Source organism: Takifugu flavidus, chromosome 10, assembly GCF_003711565.1.
Source record: "Takifugu flavidus isolate HTHZ2018 chromosome 10, ASM371156v2, whole genome shotgun sequence".
In the NCBI taxonomy this organism is placed as follows: domain Eukaryota; kingdom Metazoa; phylum Chordata; class Actinopteri; order Tetraodontiformes; family Tetraodontidae; genus Takifugu; species Takifugu flavidus.
In genome coordinates this window covers 10794995-10805886 of record NC_079529.1, presented here as the reverse complement: position 1 = coordinate 10805886, position 10892 = coordinate 10794995, and the positions used below count along the sequence as shown (strand labels likewise).

General features: G+C 43.2%; 2 protein-coding genes across 2 annotated transcripts in view; one reads left to right on the top strand and one right to left on the bottom strand.

Annotated features, from left to right (window-relative positions):
• tmod4 (tropomodulin 4 (muscle)) overlaps positions 1–10892 on the top strand; it is a 291784-nt gene that overhangs the window by 2948 nt on the left and 277944 nt on the right. The window lies entirely within an intron of this gene.
• Positions 1–10892, bottom strand: part of bbs9 (Bardet-Biedl syndrome 9) — a 72670-nt gene that overhangs the window by 20899 nt on the left and 40879 nt on the right. Inside the window, 3 exon segments of the mRNA XM_057044512.1 lie at positions 4115–4219; positions 6293–6367; positions 6370–6541. Of these exon segments, the coding sequence (XP_056900492.1) occupies positions 4115–4219; positions 6293–6367; positions 6370–6541 (352 nt within the window).

Genomic DNA, 10892 nt, shown 5'->3' with positions numbered 1-10892 from the left:
AAAGGCTTGGTTGTTCTACTTCCTCATATTTGGTGTCTTATATTCTGTATTAACTACAATACACACTGACCTAACTGTAGACAGTAGGGACACAGATGATTAGATGATAAATCATATAGAAATTATAAATCAGCCACATCTTCCACCTGTCCAGAACAGCATAGATACATCTGAGCTGCACAAAATCAGACCTGACTTCATCTCAGAGAACGTCAATGTCCAAGCAGTCGCACATGTGTTAGTGATTGGACATGAGACAGAAGGAGAGACAGGTCTGCACTTCCCAGGCTGCTTATGGAAAAGTATACTTTGCAATTCATTGCTTCCTTCTTGCCAAATTAAAGGTCCCTTGTTAAAAAAAAGGGGGAAATGGTGGGGAGAGAGAGGGTAATGGGGCAACACTTGGGGGCTTTATTGCAGAGCAAAGTCTCAGAGCAGTAAATATCATCTCAGTAGGACTGCACAATGAGAACTAGAGCCTCTTTGTTGTGGTTCAAGTTTTGGGCTCTAATTCATTCACTGTTCCCAAACTTCAATTGTTCAAAAATCCTTTTCACTGTTAGAATTGTAAACACTGTTAACTGTCACCCAGATGGTCGTAAGAGCTGAACTCAGTTAACAATGCACAAGGAAGCCAAATCTTCCTTCAGCTGAGCCAAAAAGATTTTCTCACTCTGCTCCATCTTTCCAGAAGAAACCAATAGAATGAAAGGTTGTGTTGAAATGAGTGGTGTTCTAAGTGAAACCCACTGGGTGGGTCCTAGAAGGACCTCTGGGGATGAAAACTAGTTCAGGAAGTTCTGAAGAGAACCCCCACTGAGGGTGAAAAAACACTGAATCGGAACCAAAATGAGAAGAGCCTAATTGGTTATTTGGATCAGAGAGAAGGGTCAGTGAATATTATCTTTTCCACTGGTGAAAAACCTGTTAACACCCGCTAATATCCGGCTTCTTTTATTTGGGAGGAGTAGAATGGGCATTCATTCCTAGGTCAACAAACTCAGATTTTTACCGGCTCCCACTTTGTTGGGCAGCGGTGGGAACGCTACATCCAGACACAGGAATTTGCGACCTAAAGTAGCCTGCGATTCTCTGTCTCTGGAACATCGCTGCATTGAACTTGTATGCTTTGAGAGGCCGAAAAATTCCCAAAAGGGCTGCCGCTCCCTGTTGCTTTCCAGCGTTTACTACTGTGTTTTCTTGAGCGTTTCTTGACATCGCAAACGTGATGAGGTTGGAAGAGATGCACTGGAAGGAAAAATCCCAATTCCATAATTTATTCCATTCTGCGTGAATGAACTCAATCTCCTAGTATTAGCATTATAGCATAAGTAGACTGCACACAATATTAAAAACAAGAACTTGATGTGAAAAGCAGTAGGGGGTGTCAAGTCTACTTCCTAACTGCTGGAAGCTACATTTCCTAGACGGGCCTCCCAGAGGAAGAGAGTTCATTCCTGCTGGAAGGTTCCCCTGGGAGCTCGGACACTCGCATTCAAAAGACAGCCTCTTTAACATATGTTACAGACACACAGACACACACACACTCTCATGAACCCAAAGAAATTGAAAAAGATAAAGACGGTAATTCCAAGTGTCTAATGTTATGTTCTATTTGAAGATAAACCATTGTGTTGCCTCTACTGGTATTCTATATTTTAAGACTATAATTTTGACACATACATAAATTACTTTAAACAGAAGTTGTTTTGTTTGTGACACATTACATTTTTAGCAAACACGCCACACATACACGAGCTTAGCTTAATATATTTTACTTTCCATCTGCGAGGTCGCTTAGCCACAAGGAGTCTGTGTGCAGCGGCGGCCCAACAAGGGTTCATTTTCTGTCTGTGTTTTTATTTGTGGGGGGTGAAGTGAGGAAATACAGGGAGCTCTATCTATTTAACACGCCTGCACATGAATGCATGAAGACACTCACACACACCTGTCAAATTCTGGTCAAGGACCTGGAGAATCCTACTCAAGATGGAGAAACCTGCTGTGTGTGTGTGTGTGTGTGTGTGTGTGTGTGTGTGTGTGTGTGTGTGTGTGTGCGTGTGTGATGCCACAGTAAGCTGATAGCCCTGCTCCCCTTGCAGTAATCTTACAGACAGATTGACACAGCACGACTGCATCATTCAGCCATGTTGGCACAACAGGCCTTTGAATTTGATGAGCTGATGTGGATAAAACAACTCCCAGGAGAGTAGGTGAACACACAGGTTCCCCCTTTAGACACATCAAGGAGGAGGATGTGACTGCATATGTTATATAATTTAGATTTTAGATGGACCCTAAACATGAAAACACTTCCTGAACATTGACAGCAGAAGAATCATGGCTGCCTGTTGAGTTGAAAAATGAGTTGGAACTCCAGAATAGAAACTACCTGATCGGGAGGTCTGAGGTCTTCTGGAGTACACTGTACTACACACAACTGCAATAGGCACCTAATAAGCTCCAGATGACACCTCATCAGATCAGCAAAGGATCAAAAACAACATAAAAGATGTTAAATTTAAATCCTTTCTTTCATCTGTTCGTTTCAACAGACGGGAAGTGAGTGGCTCACCGCCCCGTCCGCTCTGGCCCACTCTCAAATGCATTTGGTGCCTTCAGTTTAACCAAATGTGCTTTCTTGTGTTCAGAATGGCGCCTAATTACCTGTAGGTCACAGACAGGTAGACGGAAGTTGCACGCATGTGTGTCTTTGTCTGAAAAATGGGAGCTTTGAACTCATTTGTTCTCAGGTTTTATGGGCGTTGTGAGCGGCTGCCCGTGACACCCAGAGGCCTTTTGGCTTTCTGCCTACATTCGACGGAAACACTCATGTTTGATTTTGAAAGAGCTAGCATTAGCCATATTGCTAACAACATCAGCTCCACAGACAGAGTTTTCAATTTCGGTTTGTCATTCTGTCAAAGAGGGATTACTCAGAACCTACATTTCAGGTAACATTCATTTTTAACTGATGGAATGAAGGCATCCATTCTTTAGCAATGTGTTTTTATATAAGATACACACAGCTGCATTTGACCCTGAGTGCATGAGCGCATGTGTGAACATCTCTGCATATGTGTGTGTATGTAGGGATCCCTGTGTCTCACACACCTCCCCTTCTAATTAGTGGTGACGCCTGTGTGGATTAACCACAAGTGTGCACATGCAACACACACTCTAACACAAGTAAAGCCCATCAAAGCAAATCGATTCACCACAGTTAAGGGCAGAGAAACTGTCATAAAACAAGGATTTGTCCACAGTGTAAACCAAAAGCTCCTATTTAGGTAGTGTGTGTGTGTGTATGTGTGTGTGTGTGTGTGTGTGTGTGTGTGAGAGAGAGAGAGAGAGAGAGAATACTATAAAAACAGGAACTATAAAACATTTTTTTAAGATTATGAAGTAAACACAATCAGAATGTTCAATCAACGAACAAAAAAACAAATCTACCGTTTTTGGCAGAGAGTTGCTGAGAACAGAGACTAAAGAGCAGAACCAAGCGGATGAAAGCAGTTAGAAAAAAGTGGAAAGTGAGAATGAGTGAGAGCAGATAAGGATATACGGCCCAAATGGCCAAAAGCAACACAAATGTAGTCACTAGAAGTGAGAAGGAATAGAGAAATACTGTCGTACAACAGCGAAGAATGTCTGCCGTTTGTGTGATGTCTGTTTCAGGTTGTTATGAGACTTAAATGTGAGACAAAGAGTGAGATTTATATGTTTATACAGGTCTGCAAGACAGTATGACATCACGATAGACTGGAAAAGCTTTCATCTGACAACTCAGTCAGTGTCTATGTCCACCAACATGTGAGTCTTTTACTTCCTGTTGTTGTATTATGGGGCATATGACATATGGGGGGAGGTGAGGTGGTCAGTGTGGAGGAGGATGGTGCAAAATCTGCTCATCACGGTGAGGATCAAACAGGACTGACAGCACAAATCCTGACGTGACAAGAACACAGTGTGGATAATTCAGACACGGACTGAGATGGATGAAACACAGCGCTGAGAAGGTTGGACAACGGCAGGGTGAAGGACATTAGGCAAAGGTGCATCACAGCTCACAGAATGCATTTCAACACTGGGCATGAGCCGTTAGTGTTCCTACCTTTCCTGACTTTCTTTACTGAGTGTTTCTTCTTGATGAATTTAGTCGCCTCCTGTGGAAGGTCCTCCCCGTCGCCACTGACCTCAGGAATGGGCTCAATACCACCTGAAAACCATGAGAGAAGATCCTCATCCAAACGGTTGTGACCACATCTGTATCTGGAACTGGAGTTTACAGCTCCACAAATTCCACCAAGTCATGAAAACACGAAAATGTGTCAAAATTAACCAACAGAAATATTACACCAACACTCCTTAATTCAATAAACAGGGGTAACTGGCCTCAGAGTTCTGTGTGTGGATGTGTGGGTAGTGTGTGTATATTTGTGTGTGTATGAGTCTGTTCATGTGTGTGTGTGTGGGTGCGCGCATCTGGTGTGTCTGGGTATGTGTGTGTAAATCCCTGGTAGATTCCCAGGGATCAGGCTGGATTTAAGGAGCTTCTGAAGCTGATGAATTGAACGCCTTGTCTCTGCGGCGTCCCAACTTTCTATCTCCTCCTCCCCATCTTCACCCACCCTTACTCATTTCTCTGCTTTTTCTTCTAATGTGCTTTTCCATCTCCCATGGAACTTTTCTTTTTATTCCTCCACTCCTCTTTTATCTATCATTCTCTCTCTTTTATCTCACCCCAAAACTAGTTTTCTCTCCGTTGTGAGGACACTTGTGTGGTTTCACCGTGCTTTCACTTAACATCTATTAGATGAAGTGTCATGTCTACCTTCATGGTTGTACATGTGTGTGTGTGTGTGTGTGTGTGTGTTAATGCAGATTACTCTCAGCCTACTTTAATATTTATCCTGGTCTTTTTCTAAAGCTAATCTTGTTCTCTAGTACGAGCACAGCCTGAGGCTCACACACACACACACACATGAAATGGGATATGCCTCGCTCTTAATTTGGACAGGTGTTTTTTTTTAAGACAAGGTTTTTTTTTTACATTTTCAGGCAATGTGTGGCTCAGTGTGTGTGTATGCGTGTCCCAGCCTAACATCAACATAAGGTAAGATAAATAGCCCACCTCTGGTTCAACAAAAGCACACACAGCCTCTCACCACTGAGCTCTCTCATAGCCTTTCCTCTCAGGAAATAGTGCCTGTTCAGAGCTGTGATGTGTTTCTGTGCTCCTCAGGCAGATAAGCAATATTGAAAAAATACATCTACAATACAAAATGTGTTAGAAAAATAACAAGAAGATTTTCTATAGCCTGTTACATGAAGGCAGACCTTGCCAACCTTGGCTGGTTTTTCTGGCTGTACTTGAATGCATCTTTGCCACCAGCCACCTGTGTTTCAGTTGTGCTTATTGAGGATGAAGTTGTGATCTAGGGGCCATTAAAGCTCCACAAAAGTCACGTAAAGTTAAAAAATCTCTTTGCAACTAACTGCTCTCCCTGTTTCTGTTTTCAGTCTTCATTCATTGTCTCTCATTCCAGGACCGCTTAAAACACTTAATAAGTACTAAAAAATCTTGTCTGAGCACCAAAGAAAAGCAGGCACACTTGCAGAACATTAGTAGTGCACACATATAATAACCATGCATAGTCTAACCTCAATGTATCCAGATGCATTTAAGTGGAACAAATTGTAAAATACATTAAAGATGTCAAAACATTCGGATTTCAACATTTGTGAACAGACAGATTCTTTTCTGCCAGGTTATTTCTATCATGCTGGAGGAAAACTCTGAAAACGCCACACAGACAAAACAAAGACAGCTGCTGAGGATTACACACAAGACCCGACCTACACTTACACACATTTCAGGCATGTCCATTTGCTCTGCGCCTCCTGAACGCACACATTCACATGCTTAAATACATGGCTACATGCACGGGTGCATGCTAGCTCAGCCCATCATTGCCCACTCTTTGGGACTAAAATAGAGGTCAGCCCCAAACCGCAATGACCAGTTAAACACAGTGAAAATAATACACATATATACTGTAAGTCTTGCGGGTGTCTCCTTTCTTTGGGGTTTGGACATATGTAACCTTGTTAGATGCTATTAGCAGAAGATGAAGACCTACGGTGAAGAGAAAATATTCCGTACTGGGAAAATTATAGAAGTAGTCAACGCAAGTCCCCTGCTGTACCCGCGTACATTCCATCCACCACTTATTCATCCATCCATCCTTCCTTCCATCCTTCATCCATCCATCCACCCTCTTTGACATACCGGGAGCAGCCAGGTGCTGGACTTGAGCAGGAACCTGGACGTTGGCTTCAGAGGCCAGAGTCAGGCGGCCCCCTTAGCTATGCGGTCACACAGCAGGGAAATGTGTCTCTTGAGTCGATCGGTATCACGGGGGAGGCCCAGTATTTGTGCTCCTGTATGAGCCAGTGATGTCGCCTGGTCTTTGGGACTTCGAGAAAGGCAAGTCCGCAGGAGATGGGAGACGGCAGCGTCGCAGCTCTCCTCCCAGCCCTGAGGAAAGGAGATGAAGAGACATGGAATTATGAGCTCTGGTTGATGAAAATGATGAATTTATCTTGAAAAATGGGATTAAAATATAAAGGAAAAGGAAGACTGAGTTTAATCTGAATAGAAGGAGAGTGTTGCAGGTATGTATGATAACTAACTAATAACCTCATCAATAGTATCAGCAATAGTATCAGACATATTTTCCATTGCCAAGTCTTCTAATTTCTGTGGGGACTCTGCAATGATTTTCTTAAACAAAAGAAAGTTCTCATTTAGTAGCAAGAACATTAAAATAAAAAGGCAACAGAAGGACAGAAGAGCCAGGAGAGGGATGAACGCACAGAGCAGAGGAGAGACGGCTAAAGATCGATGAGACAGAGCACAACTGAGAAGAAAAGGAAAACAAGACTGCAATCAAATTTAAGGACAAGGTTTTATTAATGCTCTCAAATCATGGAATGGAATCATGTATTTGTCTTTTTTCTACCCTACAGTTGTCATTAAGACAAAGTAGATATCAGTCTCTCTCTCTCTCTCTCTCTCTCTCTCTCTCTCTCTCACACACACACACACACACACACACACACACACACACACACACACTTGGAGGCGGGTCAGGATGTGTTGACAGTTATCATCAGAACCTCTATTCTGCCCCCGCCTGCCGCCATGGTGACATGCTCCTAATGAGCCATAATGACAGGTAATCAGGACCGTAATGATAATGATAGAGAGAGAGAGAAAGAGGGGGAGGGGGTGGTGATGATAGAGAAAAAGCTGGATATTAAACAGATAAAGAAAACAATTAGATGGACAGCCTGTGTCCTCAGAAGAAACAAGAGAACGTTTTCATTAACCGATGAAGTTTCAAGACAGAGACAGTTGGTGGAGCTGAGGTTGTGTCCAGTACTCACTCCTGACCATATCACTGAAGCAGAAATATGTCTCAGCCCCATTTAACACCTATTAGCATCACTGGCCCAGCAGGTTTTACAGTTGTTCATAACATCACACAGCTCGGGGTGAAGGAAAATTTGTTGGGAAGAGTGTTATTAAAATGTAATTACATTTATGTCCCTTAAAGGACTTCAGGAAGGTGAGTGGAGGCACACATGACCCCATCCACATCAACGGGATGGCCGTCAAGCGTGTCTCCTGCTTCAAGTTCCTGGGGACCCACATCTCAGAGGACCTGTCCTGGACCCCAAATACCTCCAGCCTGATCAAGAAAGCTCACCAGCGCCTCTTCTTCCTGAGGACGCTGAGGAAGAACCACCTGTCTTCAGCTGTCCTGGTGAACTTTTATTGCTGTGCAATAGACAGTCTGGTATGGAAGCTGCACTATGGCTGAGTGCAAGCCTTTGCAGCGGGTGGTGGAAACAGCCCAACGCATCATAGGGATCCCACGTCCAGCCATCGAGGGGGGCCAGAAGAAGCGCTGCCTGCATGGAGCACGCAGCATCCTTAAGGACTCCTCCCACCACCATAGACTGTTCAGAACCCTCAGGACAAGGAGCAGCAGACTGAGGCACAACGTCTTCCCCAGAGCTGTGTCCCTGTTGAACTCCTGCTCACCCCGCCCATACACCACTTCACATCTCAATGCACTACATTTACACCATAGCACACTAGCTTAGTATCCTAAGTAGCTGCAGTTATGAACTTATTTACTTATTTATGCACTTTAGTTTAACTTTTCATCTGCACATTGCTAATTTATCACTTGCACATTTCCTCTAGCTTTATGTAAATGGTCTCTGCACTTATAGTCTAAGGCATTTAATGTACATACCCATCTGTATAATATGTTCATACGACAACCTGTAAATACTGCACATAATGTATTAATTATATTTGCACATGCTGCACTTCTGGTTAGATGCTAAACTGCATTTTGTTGCTATGTACCAGTGCAATAAAAAAAATTGAATCTAATATAATCTAATCTTATCTAAAATTTCCTGGTCCTTAAATGCCTGAGAACCATCAGGAATATTTGATTTGATGTGGAAGAAACATTACACGATGACCACGGATGTCCCAGCACACAGCCTTGGAGAACTCCCAAAGAGACGAACAATCAGTCAAGCCTTTCGTCACGACTGGGAAAATCATTTGGAAAGACATTACGGCTCAGACGGAACAATACTGTACAGTTCACTGTGCAGCAGTTATTTTTACTTTACAACTTAAGTGTGATCAAATTTAAATGCAGCAAATTACTGCAAATGTTCTCCTGCTACTAATCACAAGCTACATGAGGTTTAAAGTAACACGTTCTTTAAATGGAGAGGAGAAGAAATACTGCAGTTTAAATGGACAAATTTAAAACCTCATAATTCCATCTTGTTATGCTTGTCTGCATGCTGTCTGGAAAACTACTTCTTTAAATGGTCCAAAGAGTATTTGATCATATTCATGTTGCTAAATGCTATTAAGGTGGAGCCAGTAGTGATTTTATGAAGGAGCTGGTTGTTGTGCTTTGGAATTACATGTAATAATGTGTTACGAGCTGGTGTAGGGAAATATCCTTTCAGGTTCTCTGACGGTCCACAGCAGAGAGATGGAGATGAAAGGATAGAAGACATCTGCTGAAGTCGAGCTCCTGCTGGATAAACCATTACGCTCAATGACAACACTGAAGTATTCCACCATCACCAAACCGACTGACCACCAACAGCAGAGAATGAAGAAGTTCTAAAATTCACAACCTTTCCCATTCATTTTATGATTACATCTGAGCAGCTGCTCAAACTCATATCTGTCTGTCCCATTCAAAGACTTGGTGAGACAGAAAGTCCCATCCAGGATGTTGAACTGGAGTCTGACAGACATCCTCAAAGGTTCCAATATTCTGACCTGACTGGCTGGACATCACTCAATGAACAGAGTAGAACGATGGATTTAATAAGAGCTCGAGGGTGGTTGGGGAGGCGCTCCTTATACAGGTCTGTGGCTGCAGCTCTAATTCGGTCACATGGAACTGATTCAAAATTTACATTTCATATAAAAATCAACCTGGAAAAAGACCATAAAGACCCTACACACAGGTCTGAAATAAGCTGCTGACTGGCTCTCTTTTCTCATTCATTATGTCCTCCTAAATCTGAGCAAACATTTTTCTAAGAGCACTAACTAAGAGATTTTATACAGGACCGTAAAGATAGTGTCTCCGTGGTGGTATAAGGGCACAGAGAGAGTCTGGGGAATGAGACAGGACGTCTGTGTGAAGAAAGACAGAGTGAAATCACAGACACGACATCAGCAAATCTACTCAACAGGTGATGGATGGATGGATGGATGGATGAATCGAAAGAGAGAGAGAGAGGAACGGCAGACCAATGACTGACCTGCCCTCAGTCAGAGAGCTGAGGTTTGTCCTGATGTGTCCTCTTCCATGTGCGCTAATCAGAACCCTCCTTGCTGCTCTGGCCTGCAAACTCAGCAGTTCTCTGCCTGTGTCTTGTGGAAATGAAGCAGCTTTGCTCTGAGGGATGCTGCATGGAGAAGATTCTTCTGCCATATGAGATGTTGTGGAGCTTCTTTCCGTTTTTGACATGTTTAAAAAACATTTGGTTACCCAATCTGGACCCTCATGAAGAGCTCAACTTCCGTCTCCTCTTCCTGCTTCCAGCACAGGCAGAGAAAAGATCTACTCTGGTTTTTCTGTCTCCTGACTTCAAAGTAAACTGTTTGAACGTCAAGTTCAAGTAGCTGCTGCAGAACTGGCCTGAGGAAATCATATTTCTTGAGATAGGATTTTTAAATTAACTGAATCCCATGAGCTGAACTGCTCCCTCACAGACACACAGAGCAGACCTGTAGCTGTTCAGGTAATAACAGCAACTACACTCGAACTCCATGCGTACAAATGTAACACCTGACATAGCACATGAACACGAGGCCCCCATGAGGCCCAAGACCACTCAGCTACAGGCACCTAGTGACATGTTTCCACAGCATCACCCTGCAGCTCCAAGAGCAGCTAAATGATTGATTCTCGCTGCCTCCCAGTCAGAGCAGCAGAGTAAAATGAGCCAAGAGAAGAGAAGCCGTCACCATTTGTGGCACTGCTCTGATGTCTGAAAATAGCTCATCGCTGCACCTGTTTGTTTTAATGTTATGGACGCAACCGTGATTACAGCTAATTCACTTAATGCCATTAATCCCAGTTACAATAACACACACAACAACACACATACAAACACAAGTACACAGTCGCCTGAGACTCATCAACTGACCCTCAAAAACTATTCCTGACCGTGTGTGTGTGTGTGTGTGTGTGTGGTGTGTGTGTGTAGATAGTTTATGTGCTTTTGTTTATGACAACAGATGTTAATAACTAATGTGGGCA